Here is a 23,631-nt window from a genome sequence, read left to right on the forward strand (position 1 = left end):
GTGGACCAACACTCCACAGGCCGCAATCAACAACCTGATCAACTCCAGAGATGTGTTGCACTGTGAGGCTAATGGTGGTCACACCAGATACTGACTGGTTCCCGGACCCCTCCAATACAGTGAAACTGCACATTTTGGAGTGGCCTTTTTATTGTGGCCAGCCTAAGGCCTTTTTATTGTGGCCAGCCTAAGGAACACCTGTGCAATCCCCATGCTGTCTGATCAGCATCTTGATATGCCACACCTGTGAGGTGGATGGATTATCTCAGCAAAGGAGAAGTGCTCACTAACACAGATTTTGACAGATTTGTGAACAATATTTGAGAGAAACAGGCCTTTTGTGTACATCGAGAAAGTCTTAGATCCTTGCCTTTATAATTTTGTTCAGTATAAATTCTACAAGACAAAAAAAAATCCACTTTGTATGTTATCATCACTTTACCTCCTACTTTCTCAAACAGGCGGCTCGACCTTCAAACCAGCAACATTCAGGTCACATGTTTGCTTTTCTGACCTGTAGGCCTTGTTTGCCTCTCTTGTACATCCACACACACACACACACACACACACGCACAGAGTAAACCCTTATACAATAACACACACACACACACACACACCATCCCCCTCTCAGCCCTCTGGCAGTTTGCTGTTGTATGGAAACACAGCTAACCCTGCTGCCCTTTGAGTGTTCCTGCTAAACCAACCAACCAACCAACCCATCTGTCTATCCATCCTTCCACAGTCGATACATCCGCTATTGTGGATGGTAGAGATGTATGTCAACACACACAAACCGGACATATCGTACTGAACATGCAGACATTTGCAGCTGAATCGCATTGGAAACTCAAAACATTATTGACTTTCACTTGATTTTAAAGGGAACTGTTCAGTGCATCATTTTATGTTTCTGCTTGAGGCTAAAAGAAAATATGCATTTTTTCCCCCTCCTTTGTTGCATTGCTGCCACTTTAAAAATAAAAAAAATAGACCAAACTGCTGTGTAGCTGGTGACGTACTCTGTGGGTTCACCATGACACCTTTTTACCCTGTATCTTAAACAAACAGAATTCTTGTACAGCTGCAATTTGTTAAATAAAAAAACATAATTTTATGCATATTTCATAAAAAGCTTTGAGCGTAATTAGTAGATAACCTGCTTGCACGGGTTATTACAATTGAAAGACATTTTACACAAACACGTACCAATTACAAAAACTTTACAAATTTCAGAACACAATGGTAAAACGGTCACTAAAATTAAAAAACTTTATATGCAAACAATAACATATACATAATGTATACTGCAAAAACACTGTGCCAACTTCATGCAAATTACCAGTAAGTATGTGAAATACAGAGCAACACTCGCATGCAACTAAGCACAAAAAAACAAACCAAAAAAAACAAATAAAATATTTAAATGTAAATGTGAAATTTGTGGCTGGATTGTATGATTAGATATTCCAGCCATTCTTACAGTATGCTCACAAAATATTAATCTTCACACAGCCTAAAACCACGACAGTAACACAGAGTGTAATTTAAATAATTTAAACAAATTGACAAATTAACAAATAAACCAAAAAAGCAGAAACTGTAGGAGTAAGAGTAACGTCAAATCACATCCTGGAGTCAGTGTTCAAAACTATCTTTTAAATCCACACACACACACACACACACACACACTATGCATTGTTAATGCAGTAAAGCACTCTGTGTTTGACTCTGGGTGAGTGAGGAGGAGGCGACACGTCAAACAGCATCAACATCAAACCCAGCTGAGCGCAAGTTCAGCTCAACGGCGCCGCCCTGCTGCTGCGGCTGAGACACTGTATCTCATCTGACCCGAGCCAAGACGTTAGACCCTGTCTGTGATCTTTGACACACAAAATTTAGCTACTGCTGGTTTTTTGTTGTTTGTCTGTATAAGTTCACTGACAGGAGAGAGAAACAGTGGATAAAGTATTTTTTTTAAGGAATTACATTTTCTTCTGCTGGATTCTTCTGTTGGATTAAATTGAGGTTTGCAAAAGTTTTAAAGTTCCCCAGCCTGATTTTTAGTTGTAATATCAAGACAATTAGATGATTCTGTCTATAGTATGTGGACTAAACTGCAAGTTAAGATAAAAAAAATAAAATTAAAATGTCAAATGCCATTTTAATTTTCAAATTGCATCATAATTTTAAGTGTGACTTAAATATTTATTGCATAAATGGAAAGTCTGGTATTTTCATTTTGGAATTTGAATAAACATTTAAATATTGTCCACTTAATATGGTCATAAAACTCCTGTATGAGTTTGTGGAATTGAAAATAGTATTCCCCTATTGGCTTCCATAAAGTTTACTCTGGTGACGCAAAATGGAAATTAAAAGGAAACAGACAAAACTGTCATCAGTATCATCTGAAAGTGTCACAGAGATCCAAAAACAGTCTAGAGAGAGTTTGGATGTAGCGTGTTTCTGCTGAAGGAAAGGTCAGAGGATCGTTACAGGACAGATTCAGATTCACATGCCCATATGTAATGACCACTGAGGGATTGTTTCTCCTGAACCAGGTTCTCTCTCAGCATTAATTTGACAATATATTTGAAACAATCACATCTCGCCCGTCTCTACAGCCATCAATTTCCATCAAAATTTTCAGGAAATCTGCAAAACAAACATCAGATTTATGCTCGTTTCCATTCACTGCTGCTGTGAGAGTATGAGCTCAATGGTTGATGGAGATAAACACATTCTCACTTTACTTATGGAGGCTTGCTCAGGACCCTGACCAACGAGGGTAGGACTTTCAAAATAAAACCAGTGGTTAACGTTGTGAAACGTCGAAATGTGGTTAGGTTTAGGAAAACATCATGGTTTGTGGTAAAATAACGACATTGCTCACGTGAATTAACTTGCCTAAGTTAAGTAACGTTACTTACAGAACTTCACTACAACCAATGTTGACTTTTTGTTTCACACAAAAAACAAACACCGGTCTCGTGGGCGAAAGTCCGGTTCCTGGACCTCTCATCCCTCCACCACGACCACCTCCTTGACTTTTCTGCTATTTACTATACATCTGTTAGTTTTCATAAATTAACTATGGCGCCAAGGGGCTTCCCAGAGCGTTACAAACTGACACGTGCTGGCGCGTCCTTATCTGACTACGAATGAGAATAGGTTTGGTAAACTGTTGGTGGAGGTGATTCTCCAGTCGCTGCTGTTAATCGCAAAAGAAGAAGAAGACACAACGAGACGATGTCATTAAAAGAGCTCCAGTCAAAACTCAAATGACGGTAAGCCATGTGAGGACGGTTACAGCCTCCTCACTGCTCCACACACACGTCTGATATTTGTGTCTGCCGCCATTTTTCATCTCTCCAGTGAACGTCTGTTCCCAGTGCACTCTTTCTTTCTCAATGCACCAACTTTTACTTTTACAAGAGTGAAAAAAAACAACCTTTTTGCAAGATTTCAACAGGTCGATGGAAACACTGGCCGGTTAAGAACCACAACACCATAGGTGTCATTTACACTGGGGACGCTGGGGACATGTCCCCGCCACCTTTTGAAATGGCTGATTTTTCACTTTTTGAAAGCATTTGCTAAAAAACTAACAAATGAAAATGCTTTGAGAAAAGGTTTATTTGCACAATACATGCATATAAAAACAGACATTTCCACCATAAATTGGTGCAGAAAATGTCTCCAGAATGCAGGAAATTATCAGTTTAATGCTGAAAGTCTTCTCTTGTCTTGTTTCGTGAATCGTCACGTCTCATGATCCAAATGTATCTTCACGCCCCTAAACAGCCCAACCGTTTTCAACACAAAGTGACGCCCTTGTCCAACACGTTTGATTTCTGACGTGGTCAGCCTCTTTTCAAATAGCTTGTGTCTTCACATCCAGCCAGACTTTAAACTGGATGACATAAAACAAACAAGTGAACCAGGGAGTGTGTGTCTTTCATAAAGCAATAGATTATTGTTGTGTTACCTGTAGAGAGGGAAAACACGTGTGTGTATGTGTTTGTGTTGTTGGTAGGATGTCACGCGCACACGCACACACACACACACACACACACACACCATCTCCATGATTACAACTCTGATTCTAAGTGTTTCTATTTGAACTCTGTGGATTAGGTCGCCGACTTTAATGTTCCCGCAGGACTCTGTGTGTGTTGGATTAGTCTCTATTTGAAGTGTGAGGTCTGACCTAATCTGCAGGTTGCTGTAAACAGAAGCAGTGATCCCGCCTGTCTGAACACTGTGTTCACTGCAAACGTTACACAACACACACACACACAGACACACACAGGAGATTAACACAGTGATTTCATTCTGTTTAATGCTTCCTATGGATGTTGATGTGATAAAATACATACATACAATCTGTGAGTCCATTAGAGAATTGCGGCGTCGCTGATGTCAGAGGACCTGCACCCCTCAGTTTTCTGCTCCAGTTAGCACTCGTTGTGACCTCCTACGACCTCTGACATCATTAATACTATGACCTCACTGATGCTGCTGCCAGGTCTGAACTCTTTTGTCACTTTAATGCATCTAATCTGTAATTTCTATATGGATAATAATAAAATATTAACGATAATAACCTAAGGTTTATATAGCGTCTTTCAAGATATCACTGCTTGACAAAGAGGGAGGGTTGGGGGAGGGGGGTGTTTAGCACCCAAAAGGTGTGCTTTGAGATGCTTTTTGAACGTGCAGCGCAGACCGGACAGGACACGACTGCAGTAATGGAGACGGGTGGCGATTAAAGAGTGGATGAGAGTCTCAGCCACAGAGTCAGTTCAATTTCTACTTGTTTTCTTTTTAACATAATCCAATTTATCTGGACGTTATCTGAAAAGACCTGCTGAGCCTCAGTCGCAGTGCAAACCTGTCCTGTTTGACCTCTCCTCGCACAAGCTGACAACACTGCTGACAACTAGGGCTGGGCAACAAAACAATAATGATAATGATCCTCCATAACAATATAATAAATGTTCAATATATCGTCAATAAAAATTGGGTTAAATCATTTGGATCAAGAACAAATTAGCACTTAATTTTTCTATTAAAATATTTATTTTGTTGAGGAAAGTGGGACTGAAAAGAGATTTATTAATCATATTTGTTGAAAAAGACTTTATCATAATATTTTTTGATTGTTCTACCTCAGATTTGTGAAGTGATCCACTGTTTGGCATCAAGTGTTTGGCTCATTCTGACCATAAAGAAAAGTTTTACCAAATTATTAACCATCAGTTTTAACTTTTTGTTGCATAGCTTGGTAAGGGAATCTTACGATGCAAAGCAAAAACTGTCTAACATTTTTAAGGTAGCCAGCAAAATAATTGGATTTAAAGAACTTACCTTGACAGACATCTATAAAAGACATTCATACGTAAGGCTCAGACTACCACAGCGGCTCTGACCACCCTCTCTTGGAGGAATTTGTCCTTCTCCCCTCTGGGCGAAGATACAGATTGCCCAAAATAAAAACTAACATACAAATTTTCCTTTGCACGGCAATTAATGCCCTAAATTTGCACTGAGCTTGAGCTGCTGCTCAGAACGATAGACTGTTGAGGCTACCATTTCTACTTATTGACTACTTTTAGACAAACAAAAGAGGATGTATGTTTGTTTTAACCCTATTGCAAATCAAATTTCCCCTGGTGGGACAATAAAGATTGAACTTGAACTTTCAGGTTAATAATTTGGTTAAAAGTTTCAGGGGATTCAGTGATTCCCCTGAAACTTTTAACCAAATTATGAGAAGTGCAGGATTTTCCTCTGCCTGGAGATACTGGGGACATGAAAATAAGCGTCCACAGGTTGATGTGGGCCAAAGGGATGCACACACTCCTGCACGTGCTTAATTGTGAATATAATGCAATCTTCACAATCAATTTGTTGGAAAAGGAAGAAAAGAAAAGGTCTACTAGCAGCAAGTGAGGATTGAACACACAACCCTCCCACCGGGAATCCTGTGAACTTCCAACTGAGCTAATCGTACACAGAGTAAACGGCATCTAATGACCCCTGATCTAAAAGATATTTAACAGGTGAGAAAATAGGCAGATATGAAGACTTCCAAGGTTCCTAAAATGGGAAAAAATAAAAGCAAATCATATTTTCCCAGAGAAACATTGGCTCCAGGCTGCGAACAGTTCTATCTGATGCAGAAACCAGCCAGAGCCCCGACCAAAGAACCCGTGCTCGCTGCTCGCCACCCAGCCTCACGAGGCGGCTGACAGGTCGAGTCAAAACAGAGAGCGCGAGGGAGTAAGATGGAGGAGGAGGAGGAGGAGGATGAGTGAGATGGCCGCTGGAGCTTCTCGTGAGGCTGAGAGCCCTGCGCTGCTTCTGCACACTCCTCGTTGAGCCCTCTGTAAAACTACTTCCGTTTAATAAATGTATGATACCACTCAGCCTGGGGGAGACAGGGCGTCTCGCGCTGTAACGGGGCGGCGGTAGCTCAGTCTGCAGGGACTTGGCTCGGGACCGGAGGGTGGTCGGTTCAAGTCCAGCACGGACCATGTACAGAGTGTGGACTGGCAGAGGGAGAGGTGCAGGATTAATAAAGCAATTCTTCTTCTCAGAAAAGGCTGGAGTCACTGTGGGTCAAATGCAGAACAGACGGACACTCGAAAGCACAAACACATCAGACCTGAAACACTTGCTTCTTCACTGCAGTTTGCTTATAAAAACTTTAGACTGGACTTGAACTTGCCCCTAAAGACTTGCTTTAGTTAATTACAATAAAATAAATACAATAAGCGATTCCCTCATATCATATCAGCATGAAGACACGGGCGACTGCGGCCTCAGCGGTGTGAACCGGCTGCGTCAGACTGACCCAGAAAGCCGAGACGCAAAGCAGGTCTCGTTCATTTTCCGGGGATTTTCGGCACAGATTACAGAGGCTCTACCCCATTTGTTTTGTAACAAGCCTGTGAAGTCAACACTAATACAAACACCGCGGCTCTGAACTTTAAAATGCTAGGGGACCTTTTTAGAGGCTTAGGGCCGTTGAGCACATCCAACGCTGAGGGACCAGAAGCCCCGTTAAGCTGCGAGGGCAAAGTACTTCTTTGATTGTTTGTTCAAAATCTCTTCCAAAAGCCGCAGAACAAAAACAGAGGAGGGATTATCCTCTTTTGCAGAGGAAATGAAATTCTTCAGACGAGGCACTTAAAACAGGTTTTAGGATGAATGATTATTTGTGTGTGTGTGTGTGTGTGTGTGTGTGTGTGTGTGTGTGTGTGTGTGTGTGTGTGTGTGTGTGTGTGTGTGTGTTGAGGGAAATACGAGTTACTTGTTAGCTCAAACAATTAAAGGATTCATTCAAATAGTAGTTTTCGACATGAGGCTCCATGAGGCTGTAAAGCTCGTGTGAACAACTGAGAGAAAACTTTACCACCAGTGGAGCAAAAATGTCATGTTTACCAGTAAGCATGTGAAATACGTTACCCCAGGGCAAAAATTTCCCAAAGTGTGTCGGTCAAACGGTCTGAAGGGGATAACGTTCCTCCCAGCGGATCAGTAGCGTCATGCACAGAGGAGTAAAGGGCAGGTGGACTTAAAAAATGTTATGAATTCTCATTAAATGATGACGTTATAGTCGCGTAATACTGCGATAACTTTTTCTGGACATGTCAGAACACAGATATGGGAGAGAGACAGAAAGTTTTGAACATGAGGAGAAAACCTGCTGAAACACAGGAGCTACAGGAGATATAAGTTAAATAAAATGAATTAATTTATCATTGAGGTGAAAAAGTGTCACGTATTTTAAGAGGTGACCTCCCCAAACAAAAAGAGGAGGGAAGGCCGAGCATGTGTGCTGACTCATCAGGGATTTTTTAAATTAGAAAAGTTGATCTAAAGAATATCTACAGAAAGCCTGAAAGCCTGACTGCATTATATTCTATTAATTATTAATATTTTGAATTGTCACCTACCGCCTGAATATTGTGTTTTCCTTTATATGGATAAAGACATTTCCACCTTAAATTGGTGCAGAAATTTTCACCAGAAAGAAGGAAATGAAGTCTTTAATGCTCAAATCTCGCTTAGGGCTCCAACACCGTCAGGGCCTGCGTTACCCGAACTGAAACTGTATAACAACTTGTTAAACAAGAGTTAGAAACACAACACATGGCTAAAAGTTTGATGTCTTCCTAAAAGGAACCCGTGAGGATGACCTAATTAGGATGAAGAGCTATCAGATACAATTTCCCACAGTTATTTGAAACAAAACAAAATAAAATGATAACCTTGCTTGTCCGTAACAACAATAAACATAATAATAGGCTACCAATCAACTACTACGGCTTCAACAGGTGGCATTTTATGCAAGGTATCGAATGAAGTACTCTATTGGTACTGGTTTTGGTACTGGTATCATAAAATTTTAAGTGATACCCAACCCTAGTGCTGCTACAACAGCCTCCACCTATCTGGTTTCAGGCTTTCCACCACATGTAGGAACCTGGCTGTTGCTCCCATTTAGACTGAAAACAGAACTGCGTTAAAACAACTGCAAGAAATAAAATGCTCTACGTGGTGGTTAGTCTCTGATTTGTTAATGTTAAGGACAAACTTAATCAATAATCATAACCATTCCTGAAGAACAACAAGTTCAACATTTCTAAAGTTTGCTGTAGCGAGTCAAACTTTTTTAATGTCCCTTTAGTTTGTCTCCTTGCTGTGACAGACCAAGAATCATCCCTCCACTGCTGAAGATGAGTTCACAGCAGTTTCACGGGGCGTCGCTACGATGATCAGTGAAGGAGGTACTCTCAGCGGTGGAAAACGAAATCGAGAAAAGTACCATGCAGTGGAAATGAGGCTTTAGTGAGGTCCAACGCTGATGTTGGCGGTCAGGTCTGGTTCACAGTCAGTGTTCCAGTTCATCCCAAAGGTGCCGGATGGTGTTGAACTCAAGTTCTTCAACAGCAAACTGGAAAACCTTTTCTTTACAGACATGCTTTGTGCAAAGTGGCATCGTCGTGTTGAAACAGGAAAGGCTGGAAGCACACTGTTGTCTGATGTAGCATTAACATTTCCCTTCATGTGAACTACAAGGCCCAAACAAGGAAAAACAGACCCGCACATATTTGTGAGGCTGAAATCGAGTTCTGGTGAGAAACTGACTGTCAAACAGAACCGTTCCACAGGGCAGCTTTCATTTCTTCTGGAGACGGAGCAGAAGTTCAAGTGGTTTTCAGTGAGCTTCGGGTAATGTTTGGCACCTCCACAGTCTGCATCTACTGTACATTCATCGCAATTTGGAACAACGCCCACGAACATCCGCCTCGTTAACGGACTAAACTCCTCGGAAAGCTGCGAGCTTCCCTCAGTGGGAAAATGTTCCCCTCATTTGATTTTAAACAAACCCTGTGATCAATGAGTGCTGGTCTGGAAAAAAGGGAACTTGGGCCTATTAGCGGTTCTTGTTGACCAGGCGGGTCCTTCAGTAACGGGGTCAGGAGTCTGTTGGCCTCCTAACACGTTGCGACTCTGCCAGACTCTAAGCTGTCTCCTCACCTCAGCCTCACACGGCGGCCCGCAGCCCCGCTCATTCATTTGAATATTTTCTGGGCTGATGAGGATGCGAGGGCGGCGAACTGCGGGCCAAAAAAAATAACATGATTGCAGGGGACAAAATAATGACCGGACGCCGCAAAGTTGCTAAAGTGTGTCATACATTATTATGCAAGCAGGGCAGCGTGCGGCTGAAACAGGAACATTGCTGAGATTGTGCCGTTTGCCAAAAGAGTCGTCCAAAGGATCGAATCCAATACCACAGTGAACGAATACTTTCTTAAAGAGTAAATTTTACTCGTGTCGCTTCTTCTGCAACAATGAGGTTAAAAGGATCTGCAGGGAGGGGCTCCTCTGTAGTAAGTACACAAGTAGAGTGACTTTCAGCGTTTTCAGAGAAGCAGCTGTAAAAAGTCCCCGTATCCAACCTGATCAGCAGCAAACAGGAGACAGAGTTAGACAGGTAGAGACAGAGCTGCACTTTCTAACCTCAAGCCCTAAATATAAAACATTGAGAGAAAAACACTACGCAAACATTCCCCAAATATACCCCGAATTCAAATTTACATGAGACACAGAAACTCCTATTTACTGGGAGAAATGCCAGAATGCCAAATCAAAAATATATCTCCTCATGCCAGAGGACAGCCAGTGGAAACTCAGACTAGACCTGTAAATATATTAAATAACTGTTGTATAACATTTCTAATTATTATTTTCATTGTTTGTTGTTTTAGTAAACCAGCGAGTCTGCTGGTTGCAAAAAGAAGTCCGGCTCCATCAGAAATTATGGTAAAATGTTTCTACTTCTCCGCTGATTTATTTTCTACTTCTCCGCTGATTTATTCCTTCAGTAAACACTTTCCTGATGAGTTTATGGTCTCAGTCGCTAGTTTCAAGTCTTCTTCAACACAGCGTGATGTTCATTTAGTAAATTATGGTCCCATTTAGAGGAACAGAGACCAGGAAGCAGTATAAATTGTCTTGGGGCCAGTAAGTTTCAAAACCACTGACCCGGTGCGGCCAGATGCAAAAATGTTTAACGTAGCAGAGGCGGACGTCTTTTTCTCGCCTTTGAAACCGAAAAGCACAAAAAACTGGAAGTACGTATTTTTGTTTTCGGCATAAGCGGAGAAAGCGTGGGTGCATGGGGGCGGCCGACCCAGGGGCCCGACGAACGACATCTTCAGCAGCTCTTATCAAATGAAACAGTCTCTTCACTCCTGGTTTCAATGGTAAACCACCACAAGGATGACAACAAAAAACACTAGATTCTAAGCAGACACGTTTTAATAAACATAAATCATAAAGTAACATTTGTATTTCAAACAAATGGCAAACTTATAAACACATTTTAACAAAACTCCCTTCCCCCTCATGCATCATGGGAATTCTGAGGGACGGAGTAGACTGCGTGTGAGCAGCGGTTTATTTACGGTGTCAACTTCCACTTGAAGCCTCTCAGAGGCGTTTCGGCAGTGATTTAACTCTGTATATTGTTGATATACGATTGGAAGTCTGTACCGGCTATTTTATTTTGAAAATTGACCGAATTCTCAGCTGTTTCTATGTCTGACTTCCTGCGTGGTTCATCTGCTCTGTGCCGCTTGACGCTTCTGGTGTGAGAACAAACATTTAGTAGAGCGATGGCTGCGATCAGCTGTGGCAGCAGCGAAAAAGACAGAGTCAGTGGACTTTCGGAGTGAGTCCGAGGTCATGTAAACTTGGTAGCAGGTGGGGCCCGTGATGAAGCCCCGCCCCCACTGTGCTGAGAGTCTAGCTCCGCCCCTGTTTTTTGGACTTTTCCAAAAAAGTTTATATTTTAAACTTCAGTTCATGCAACACATTGAAGGATAATTTGAAGAAATGATGAGAAAAAAAGCTGGACTTCAACTTTCATGACCTGTTTTTAATAACAGACTCCCAGACGTTCGTTTGAAGTAAACATACATGGAATAAGGCCGAGTGTTAACAACAATACTGTTCTTTATTCTGCAAAGTAAGAACATTTCTCTGTTTGGTTTTACCGTTATATATATATTCACTCTGCATGTGTTCGATTTCTCAGCTCTGATGTAACGATTCAACGTTTTTACGTGTTTTACGGGCTTTTTTATTCCCTACGTCTGAGAAAGGCACCGCAAATCTGTGACCTGTAAGGAACAAACAAATGAGGAATTATTTGTGACAGATTATAAATATACACCCATCAACATCCCAGTCAAAGAGTCTCTCCACCGTAGAGTACATGAAACAGGCCTCTTCAGGAAAATCGTTTAATGTTCCTTTTCAGGACGTTCCCCTCACAGGCGCCATGTTTTCATCACGTCCTGATACAAACACATTCATTTTGCTCCAATTTTGTCTTCACAATCGTTCTAAATTTTACTTGAAGAGATAAAAATGTGTATGGGGGAATAACACAAAACAAAAAGAAGACAGGCTGTAGAACAGAAAATTAAGATGCAAATGAAGTCGCAGAGCTGCAACCAACATGTTGCTTTACTTGCTAATATTTGTAGTCTGTCGGTACTAATCAAATTATTATGGCTCCAAACGTGCTCTGAGTTTTCTAAGAGAGATACTCAGTGTTTTACTGTGTTATGTTTTACTCATGCTGCATGTGTGTCCTCAGCAGCAATGTTTTTATTTCAGTCAAGTAGGGGAAAAAAAGGTTTAGAAAATGATGCTGGCGTGAAACTTAAAGTGGCTCAACAGATAATTTTGCTTACAAATTAAAACAAACTCATGTTGTTTTTTTTTGTTTTAAACTTAATCCAGGTCTCGGGACACTTTAAGACAACACTTTTTGAGCAGATGCCTTTTCAACGGGTATAAAAAAAAAGATTAAACTGGAGTTTTTAAATCACAATATATATATATGTGTGTTTTCTAAATCTCCTCCCTCCATTTGGTCCAATACGCTGTTGAGTTCGAGCAATTCTTTTCTCATCATCTGTTTTTTTAATCTTTCTTTGTCTTATGTCATCATTCGTAGGACACTAGAATATCATCAGCGTCGTCACCTCTGACCTCCTCGCTACTGGCTGCTTGTAATGCTCGTGATCGAGGTTTTACTGTGACTCTCTTTGGATTCTAGTATCCGTTAAAAGCCTGAATTTCCTCTCACCGGGAATAATGTTTGACGATGTTGCCCTAAAATGTTTTTCCTCACAGTCTTTCCTGTAACAAAATAAGTATGGACACGCTGCTTTCTTCCTGTCTGTCCCATCCTGAGGTCGTTACCCCAGAATCCTGATTAAACCGGTCCACCTTTGGTCCCCCTGTCAACAAAATAAATACCACAACACACGTCTCTCTTATAACATCAGGGGAGGCTCACGCTACAAGATCAGACACCATAAACTGGGACTAAATGTTGTAGCGTCGGCCGTCCGGCCTGAACAGGAAATAAATCTCATCAGAGTTTTAAATATCTGAACCGAGAAACTCGACCTTCGGCATGAATCCAAGTATTTGAAAGGTACAGAAGTTCTAGCTCGGCACAATCAGGGTCGGTATTGTCTGTACTGCGACTGTGAAGCCAGGGGGTTGCCGGTTCCAAACCGGAGCGGCGCCGCCGCTCCTCCAAAGGCAGTTCTGTAGCTCTGAGAGGAAGGGACCCCGCTCACACCTAGTCCATACCCCACCCCCAGACCCTGCACTCCAGGTCCCAGCCCGCCACCGGGCCGCACCAGACCCTGACTCAACATCCCTGCGTAGGGAGACGCTCCGTAGGACAGTCCCGGGCCGCCGTAGGGCCTGTGGCCGTGGTGTCCCGGTGCAGGGAGGACCACGGGCTGCACGTTTCTCCCCGGTGTGTCGAAGGAGAACTCTGGAGGAGGGCTGCTGGGTTTGGAGGGGGTGGAGGTCAGAGGATCCAGCTCTCCTTCTGAGGACAGCAGAGGAGGCAGATAGGAGGAGGAGGAGAGGGCGGCGTAGCCTTCAGCAGGACCCAGAGGGGGACCAGAGGAGGAGGAGGAGAGGGTCCCGGTGAGGAGAGGTCTGGTCCAGTCATCTTTAAAGATCTGGACGGTCAGCGTGGAGACGAGCGGCAGCAGCCGGTTGGTGACGTGAGCCAGGACCAGCTGCTCGTTGGCATCACGGCGGATACGAACGTGGGCAGAGCCAGCCTGACACACAAAGGTGCAGAGGGGAGAGCGAAGGGGTAGGGAGCAGGAAGGGAAGGAGACGAGGAGGGGCAGAGGGGTAGGAACATCAGGGAGAGGGGGCACAAGACAAGTCAGTCAAATAAGGTTTTACATTTAGATCTTTTCAAAGCAATAATTACAAAGTGCTTTACAGAAACAAACAAAAAATGTCAGACAAGACATAAAATGTTTTAAGAGGACAATTTCATTTGACCTCTGAGATTTCAGGACATGTAGCCACATTTCTGAGTCTCTTCTGTGTTTGAACATTTAAGATGGAATAAATGTTGTTTCCTGCTAATCATAACGTCAGCGTACTCACTTCCTTGTTTAGAAGAGGCAGCAAACGTGTGTGATACCAACGTCTCACATGTGCCTTCTTTACCGCAGCGGGAGTTAACTGTTCTGCTAAACGTGCGGTATCGTGGTCGAACAGTAAAGGAAATCGTCTACACTTTGCCACCACGAAACATACGGAGTGAATGGCAGAAACGCACGGAGGACGTCGGATGAGACAAATCACTGACTCACAGGCCGCTGCATCCCGGTCAGCTGCAAGAAAGAATCAAGGTCAGCTGGTTTAAATATGCAGGGTCAGGGTTAAAGATAAAAACGATTACCGGTTTAACGATAAACCATGGTAAAACTATTAAAGTACACATTTTAATTACCATTATAAACCAGGTTTGGTTACAAACTCACGGCAAATAGTGTCCAGCATCAACCAAAGTTAGCGACAGTCTCCCAGAAGTAGGCGTGCATGCGCAGTATGCACCGTGGCAGCGCTGTCACTCTGAAGTCAGGTCGTATTTTAGTTTTTATGAGAGCGCTGAGGGAAACTCAACGCAGGGTGAGTTAACTTTGGTGTCTGACTTACTAACAGCCTGTAAACTGAAGCACTCTGTGTTGCTGCTCTTGTTAAAACGGTACATGTTGTTCTGAAAGTGTCAGAACAGGAGAAACGCTGCAGACTTCTCAGTATTTATGTCAGCTGTTGGGCTCATTGCAGTTACTGTCACTGTCTTCTAAAGACTTATGTGTTTTCATGTAATTGTGCACGGGGTCATTGAATTACCTATATAATTTAAAATCTAAAATTTTATTTGTAGTTTTCAATATAAAACTTGTTGAAATGGTTTCAGTGTGTGTTTCAGTACATTTTAACATTTTTCAGCACATTTCTACAGTACCGTACCGATAATACTGATAATATTCACTATAATCGTGATATGACATTAGTTAGGCCCGGCAAGTCCTAGACGGACTGTTTAATGCTTCAGCTATAATTCTGAAGTTAAATCATCACATCCTCCTTTGCAGTTTTCCCATATTCCACAATTTCGATGCAAAAAACCCCCCACAAAACACTGCAACTTTTCTTTTAGAAAAGCCGCTGCAAAATCAGGCATTTTAGGCCACAACAATCACAAAAAAGGTCTGTTTAAAGGTTTGTGTTTTAATTCGGCCCCTGAGGGGTCGGCAACTCTTCCTGTAAATACAGAAGGGCCTGACTATGTTTTAACAAGGCGTTAGTGTAGCTGTAAAACAGCGTATACACAGCCTGCAACACAGGATGCATTCAGGGACAGAGTGTAGGTCACCTGCGTACTGGCAGCACTCAGAACACAAAATAACTGTGTTTTCTAAACAACTCAGACTGCATTTATTGTTGTTCAGTGATGCTTGCCTACATCCTTTAGCAATTTTTAAAAAAGAAAACAGCTGGTTAAATAAACATCAAAATGACTCAATGACCTTCATCCCAGCACGTGCAGGCTCTAACTTCTAAACCTGACCTTAAAACACTAAACTGAGCTCTTCATTTTTGTCCTTGTTTGCTAATTTTACCGTCCTCATGGGAATATTCAGACCTCAAAAGGACAGAACACACAAACACACACACTTCCCCGTAGGGCGGAAGTGCAGTCAGAGGGTCAAATCAGTTTGGACAGCTGCTCTGTTAGCAGTGGGCAAACAACCAACAGTTGTGTAACAGCAGCAAAATCTGTGACAACAACAACAACAACGGGAGCGGCAGCATCGATAACAAATAAAAACAACAACAAAAGCAGCATCGAGGCGGAGGTAAACAGAGGACGCCGCTCCACCTGGAGGCTACCTACACACACTAACAGAGCATGGAAGGGATTAAAAAAAGACACAGACTGATTCATTTGCATAACGTGACACATTTGCAACGTCATTCTACCCATTCACGGTTTCATGCACAGACAGAAACCTGTCCAATGAATGTCACACACACACACACACACACACACACACACACACAGAAACATTAAGGCCATGACATCAGCGACTGCGCGAGAAACACCAAAAAGAATCATGATTTGAACATCCTGTTAAATATTCATGTGTTAAATGTGGATCCGACCTCATATTCTTACATAAACCACCATCATCTTTACTTTGACGTCAACATTTGAAGGCCACTTTATTTAGTGTCTGCATGTTTAATGTTATCTAATTCATGTGCTGTGGAAAAGGCTGGATGTTCAATCCTTTCAATTCTTTTGTATTTCGGCCGCATTAGAAGCAGCAGTTTGAGTGAAGCGTTATTGTTTCAGCTGTTTTACTACTTTTGACATCAATGCTACAGAACAACGCTAAGATGCTAAAAGAAGGTATCCCTGTCACCTTTCTAAAACTTTCAATAAGTGTTTTTAAAGTAAGTAAATAAATCCAATATTGTAACCCTAACCCTGTGTCGTCAGTGTGCATGTGTGTGGTGGCAGCAGAGGAACACTTGCTGAAGAGACCGAGCTCCGGCTTCACTGGTGTTGTGCCGAGTTGTTCGCACCTGGCGGGACTTTTGGATAATTTATCACCGTTGATGAACCACACAAAGAATATTTTATCGTTTTTAAATAGCCGGCTACTTGAAAAAGACCCGCGAGGAACTGCGACGTGCGTGCAGTTGTCAGCAGCATGGCGATTAGCAAATAGTGAAGACGGCGAACAAATTTAGGTTAATTATACAGCGCATTTGACCCACATCAACAGTTGTGCAGTTACAACTACATTTCGTTGTCATCGTTGTGTAACAGACCTGCTCGCCAATCACAAGCGCCATGCTTTTACTGTTATGGTCCTCCTCACCAATCAGAGCGAGCACAGGGCGTGTACATTTTACAACAACCGAACTGACAAATGCGTTTAGCCTACACGTTGTTGACATGTTGTTAATTTGTCATTTTGTGTGCTTCAACTACGGGTAACAGCTCTCTGTGAGCCTGTTGTGTGCCGCTCTCTGCAGGATACAAATCCACATGGAGCATTTCAGAATAAGATAGATAGATAAAGTGTTTGTTTTCTTGACTGTGTAACTGTGTTTATTGGCGATACATGATCGGGGGTCTGCACGGGATGTTTTATTTTCAAAATCGACCAGATTCTCTTTGCTGTTCTGTGTCTGAATTCCTGCGCGGTTCATCTGCTCTGTGCTGCTTGACGCAGCTTCCGTCAGAAACGGACCGGCAGTGAATACTGAACTTTAGCTTAACTTAAAAAAATCTAATCGTAATATCTAGCAAAAAAAATCACAATTAGATTTTTTCAACATGTACCTGCATGACAAAGCACACGTGTTCTCTTCTTCATGTCTTTACAAGCTGCGGCTTCTCAATGAAGGAGTTGAAGATACGACCATGTAGGGATGTCAGAAGAAGCGATACTTTTGAAATTTTGAAAACACGTGGGCACTCGTTCTTCTAGGTACCGTAGTAGCAGATGCAGATGCAGTGAGAGCTCCGCCCCCACTATTTGAAAAGAAAAAGAGTCGCGTATGGAAGAACTAAACGCTAAACTCGGCTTGCACTCTGAGTTGAGGTTTTTACAGTTATACCTGATAATCTATTAAAGGAGTAGATATTAAAGTAAATGGGATATTGTATTTTGTTTTTCTCGAATTCGGTATATTCGAGTTATTGGCATTGACTACTAAACTTCTGATATTTCGACATTCCTTCGACCAAGGAGATGAAACAATCGCACGTGACCTCCATGTCCAGAGCGCTCTTTTATCTGTTTTAAATGTGATTAAAATAATTTAATCATTTACTTTAATTCACATTATTGTGAATTCATTATGGAAGACACTAACATTTGCATCCCTTATGAAAAACCCTTAGGGTTTATTGGTCTTGTAGGTAAGTGATACTCCCGCGACAGCTTTGTTTCATATCGCACCCCTCGCTCTTTCCTGTCTGTATCTCTGCCACCACTCTCAAATAAGGGCAAAACAATCCACAAGGTCGACATTCTCTGTGTTCCCGAAGCTTTCAGCCACGCAGTAAGCGGTCCTTGTGTGGAGAACTGTTTGGCCAGACTTCTGATTACATCAGGAATTAACTCAGGGTCAACATCAGTTCAGTTAAATTAGCTACGATTAATTATTTGTATTGACTTCAGACGGATGTTGGTGTGTGTGTGCTGTCCGTCGGAGTATACGTGTTTGTTTCCACGGACCTCAGTAGTTCTGAAAGCCAGCTGGCCTTGTTTGCTGTCGCTACAACAATGTGCAACACAGACAACGACGACGACGACTCATCACAGACAACAGCCACAACAACAACAGTGTTCGCTCCAAAAGCAGGAGAGAGAGAGAAAGAGAGGGAACATCTCCGCATGAATGACTTGTTCCTTCTTTTCGTCTGGGTGAACAAATCCCTGCAGATCGTCACTCCGAGCCGACGAATGACAGAGAGGGGATGAAGGAGACGGAGGAGGACACAAAGGGGGGTGGGGAGAAAGAAATACAGAGACGAACAAAACAAACACACCAACAGGAGGAAGGAAGGGGTGAGGCAGAGGGAGGATAATGATGGAAACAGGGGTGTTAAGACAGAGAGAGCTGGAGGGAGTTGTCAATCAGCATAGGAGACATATCAGGTGTAACTGACCCCAAACCTCCAGGGGCCAAAGAGCCTCAGGTGCACTGTGTGTCAGCTGTTTAAATGGATTAAATTGAAAATTTGTTTAGGAATTTGCTACCCTAAAAAAACAAAAAAAAAACAAAACGAAGATATAACGAAGCTGCCGTGTGCACGATACTTGATGGGACGTTTGGTTCAACAGACAACAGTCTCCATCACTGGCAGCTTCATCTGAATAAAATCCAATTTAAAATGAATAATTGACCCTTCGCTACGCCCCGAATACGCAGCTGGCCAATCACAGCGCAGTATAGGATTCTACCTGAGGTCCGACACTTTCATGGATGCGCTCCATTGGCTCTAATGCTAAAAGAGTCGTTCTCTTGCTTTCTTCTGCCGTATTTTTCCAAGATCTGGTCAAACGCTGTTCCAGGTGCACTTGTAAAGGTTACAGCAGCTACCCAGAGAGGTTGAAAGGAGAAGAACAATTTATTCTCTTTCCAAAACCTAAAACAAATCCAGAAAAATGGATTGGGGCGTGGCTTAGCGAAGGGTCAATTCATTTGATTCAGTTAATTTTAAAGAGCTGTTTTTGTCTTTCGCTCTGCGGCTGATAAACGTACCAGAGATCCGAAGCCCACAGTCCAGAAGTGCTCGTTGCGAACCTCCAGTACCCCGTCCAGAGTCGACACCTGATCGGAAACAAAGAGGAACAATTAACCCGTAAGAATCAATATGTCATGAATCTCACATGCTGGTTATCTGCTGACAGACATTTTTGGGCTATAATAATGAAAATAAAGCCTAAATAATTTGTCTTCCAGCCCCGTTAAAGCACTGTAGCTGCGTATGTGTGAGATTTATATTTCCTATACTCCTTTCTGACTATAATCTAAGTGACTGTCAGGAGTGGAAAAGAATATAATTTCTCAAAACATAATGATAGATTTACACAATACCAAGCCAAATTTGTCACAGAAAGGCATTAAAACAGATCTCCTATCATTACTTTAACACTAAAAGTTATTTCTATCTGTAGCGGACCAGCTGACTTCGTATTTCAAATCCAAAGAAACTTAATATTACTAGTGGACTAAAAGGCTCTAATCAGATTTATTACAGTAGAGTAAAGCTTTGTGACTCAAAGGGCTTTTTTTATTTTACTGACAGTAAATAAAAACAACGATCAATACAAAAGGTAAATACAAACACACAGGGCAAATCAGTCATACGGCATTGGTAGAATCAAACGTTTAAACCGGTCTGTTTTAAATGTTTCGGACTCACCTCTCTGAGCAGTTTGTCCAGTTGGCCGAGGACGTGGGACGGCGTGGTCTGTGAATGAGAGGAGCACATTTAATTTACGTGAAGCGTCCTAACGTGGGCCTGTGACGGCAGGTCGAACAGAAAGAGACGTGTTTGTTGTACCTGCAGCAGCACTTTGCCGCTGTAGACGCTCATGGGATACATGGTGCCGAACGTCATGAGAGCGATGGCGACCGCCGACGCCGTGTCCACGGCATTATAGTTACTGAGCAAACACACACAAAAAGCAGAGGAAATCAATGAAGGCGGAAAAGACCCCTAATAAACCGAAATATTAAACCCCGAGACGTATTAATTTAACAAAATGACAAATATAAACAGCAAAAATATCTTCATGCAGACAAAAATAAAACTCCTGAACAAACAATTCAAGACAATAAGAAAAGATATAAAAGATAAAAATCTGCAGAGACGTACTAAGAGCTTTGATTCATGCTATGTTTTTAAGGTCAAAGCAGTCTTAACGTTGATGTTAAAAGTAATCCACAACTGCAAAGACTTCCAGCTTGGTTTGAGGTGTTCAAGATTAGAGATTCAAGACTTTTAACATTCTTCTTTGGCACTAAAAGAACGGCAGACGCAGTTTTTATCTTAGCTGCACCACAAGATCTAATATCAGCTGTTCTGGAAGCTTCTGATCTTGACAGCGCAATTGTTTGGAGGGCGAGATGAAGAAAAACCGCCTCACCAGCGTACGTAGTTAATGAAACCTACATCGTTACCACAGCAAGTAGGGATGCACCGACCTGATATGGGATATATACTCAAACAGCTGCAGTGTTTCACATATGTTCATTAATTTGTGGCGGCCCTCCACAATATCAACGCTGACTGCCACATACTGATTGTCTTTTTGTTTTTCTTTTTTTTTTTAACTAGACCTATTTAAAATCGTATTTGATTGCAGAGCGCCGTAGCGCATTTGGGCAGCACATCTTCTCGCTCGTCCCTCTCTCTAGCTCGCTCTCATGTACAGCGCTGCGCAAATCTGAACAACACAACGCTGTCAATGTCAGATACCCATCTTAAAAAAAGTTATTGGCAAGCATGTAAGGTAATAATAAGGATAACTATGTTAACATTAGAATACAGCTGGGTTGTCGAGGTTAGCGCGCAGTACATAGCTGGTACGCACGCAACCTCTGATGTCGCCTTACAGTTAGGGCTGGGCGATATGGCCATTTCATATCATTCGATATCGATAATTATCAGGATAAATGTCAAATCATTATTTATTTCCCGTTCGAAGGCTGATTTTTGCTCCCGAGTGAAAATTGAAGAAAGCAGATGATTAATTATGTGGTTAAACTTTTCTTTATGGTCAGAATGGGACAAACACTTGATGGCAAACAGTGGATCACTTCACAAGTCTGAGGGAGAACATTCAAAACTATTATGATAAAATCTTTTTCAACAAATATGATTAGTTAATCTTTCTTTAGGCCTCTTCTTCTCAACATAATAGATATTTTAATAGAACAATGAAGTGCCAATTTGTTCATGATCCAAATGAATTAAATCAAATATTTATTGACAATATATTGAACATTTATTATGTTGTTATGGAGGATCATTATCATTATTGTTTTATTGCCCAGATTCCCAGTCTCTTCCTCACAGCGAGGAATACAGCTTATTCATTTTACACTGGTATCGGATCGGCCGATACCCAAACTCCAGCTGTCGGTACCGGGGTTTAAAGTCAGATTGTGCATCTCTAACAGTAACCCACGCAGATAAGCTGCTGATGTCTGGACACAAATCCAATCTGATCACTTGCCAATAACAGTGCGGACAGTCTGAACAAGTTATTTTGTAGTTTTGCATAATTTGAGCTTTAACAGTTGACAGTTTGGGGAATTCCCTTGTTTTTGGATTTTATCATCAGCCTTTTGCTATCAGTTTAAAAAAATCAGATTCTCATTCCCTGCCATGTCTCTGCATGTTCTTTTCCCATTTTTGTGTTTTGCATCAGGACACATTTTAAGCTCAGTGCAGATAAAGATCAGGACGGTTTAAAACAGCGAGAGGGAATTTCCAGCAGCATCACCCGACCCTGGGTTCAAAGTGTTGGTTAAACAGTGACGGACGCTGGTGAGTTTGGGGATTTACCAGCCGCAGAGGGAGATGAACTCTTACTTGATTTCTATGAGCATGTAGGTGATGCAGAGGGAAAAAGCTCCGGCCATGTTAATCAGGACAAACGGGTTCATCCGAGGCAACAGCACACTGCTGAGTCCTGGAATGATGCCACACAAACTGTACGCAAACAAACACAAACACAAACAAGATTAGTGCACATGATCACTTCCAGATTTTCCCACAAAATCAACTTCAAATGCTCTTCAGCTCAGAGAGAGGGAAATACTGTGAAAACCTAATTAAACAGTCTCATCATGAAAACATTCCGCTGAACAAAGAAATCTCAAACATAACGAAACATAAGTCACTGTCACTTTAATTGTATAGCATTTTATGTCACAACATTAAACACAGATTAAAACTTTTTTAACTTCAACATTTATCATAAGCAAATTAATAAACGGCCATCAAGATTTAAGAAGATCAGACTCCTTAATATCGAGCATGCTCCTTTTAACACTCGCTGATAAAATAGTATGTTTAAATGTAAAACACCTTTTCTAAACAATCATTGCGTTTAAAAAAAAAAAAAAAAAAAAACTAACAATCTACGTATGGTTTTGTTCAAAACCAAATCGGAACAAAAACAAAAAAAACGACAACTCATTTCTGTTTTAAACACAAAAGGGAAAAATAAAGCAGCTGCGTTTTGCTCTATCTATGAACGGTGGTTCTTTGCCTCAGTCTCCAGACTGGTCACATTAACAAAACATATAGGCTATTTCTTTTAAAGTCACATCTCATAGTGACTGTGGAGAATATGATTGGAGAAGTGAGCTCTATGTTATAGCTACATGCGAAAAAAGAAATTTAAGAAAATGAGCAAAAACAAATCCGCGTTGCTTTGTCTGCGAGCCACTCGAACACGGATTCTCCTATTTCCAGTCAACTATCGATTGAGTACGTCCACATCCAGGCAGCATTTTGTTTTGGACTGATCTGAAGCAGCTGAGCGATCAAAGAAAATACCCAAATAGGCCTATTTGATATACTATTGTTATGCATCATCACGGTCTGCGGACGTTCATTCTGCCTGGATGAAGTCGCTCCGGGTTTTATGCATGATCCTCTCAGCAGCGCCACGCAACTTTCTAAATTCTTCCATTTATCAAATAAAATAAATGTCAGGTCAGAACAGTGCGGAGAGGCTGCTGCAGCTGTTGTGTCCTCTCAACACTAATTGTAGCAAAATGGCTGCATAATAATAATAATAATAATAATAATAATAGGAATAAACAATGCCTGAAATTAATTAATAAAGATAGGATTTATTTGCCACTAAGTGCTCATCCATGCCGTGCTTTAATGCCGAGCTTTACTCCAAATGAGCCCAGCATGGTGCGCTATTTATATAATGAACGAAAATCCCGAACATTTTAATCCGTGTATGATTTGTTAATTTACAGCTCGCCTACTTAACTAATAACAGTTCATGTTTGCTGTGTACAATTGGCAACAATCACTGAATTAATTAGATACTGAAGAAATCTTCTGAGGCGTTCCTGTTCCAGTTGCTAGTGAGTTACTAACTGAACAGTGAGCCTCCTGTTTTTCTAATTCCTGTTTTTCAT

General features: G+C 41.7%; 2 protein-coding genes across 2 annotated transcripts in view; one reads left to right on the plus strand and one right to left on the minus strand.

The window, feature by feature from the left end:
- Nucleotides 1-23,631, plus strand: part of slc30a6 (solute carrier family 30 member 6) — a gene marked incomplete in the record, with an annotated part of 262,873 nt that overhangs the window by 171,815 nt on the left and 67,427 nt on the right.
- The window catches only part of LOC119911512 (zinc transporter 6-like), a 35,703-nt gene continuing 23,509 nt past the window's right edge, over nucleotides 11,438-23,631 (minus strand). Inside the window, exons 5-9 of the mRNA XM_038730406.1 lie at nucleotides 22,058-22,177; nucleotides 20,021-20,123; nucleotides 19,880-19,927; nucleotides 19,216-19,284; nucleotides 11,438-13,682 (exon numbers count right to left, since the gene is read on the minus strand). Of these exons, the coding sequence (XP_038586334.1) occupies nucleotides 13,059-13,682; nucleotides 19,216-19,284; nucleotides 19,880-19,927; nucleotides 20,021-20,123; nucleotides 22,058-22,177 (964 nt within the window). The 3' untranslated portion in view covers nucleotides 11,438-13,058. The remainder of the gene's footprint in view (nucleotides 13,683-19,215; nucleotides 19,285-19,879; nucleotides 19,928-20,020; nucleotides 20,124-22,057; nucleotides 22,178-23,631) is intronic.

The sequence above is a fragment of the Micropterus salmoides genome, unplaced genomic scaffold, assembly GCF_014851395.1.
Source record: "Micropterus salmoides isolate LMB-PRFRI ecotype aquatic unplaced genomic scaffold, ASM1485139v1 Ms_hic_scaffold_2, whole genome shotgun sequence".
Lineage (NCBI taxonomy): Eukaryota > Metazoa > Chordata > Actinopteri > Centrarchiformes > Centrarchidae > Micropterus > Micropterus salmoides.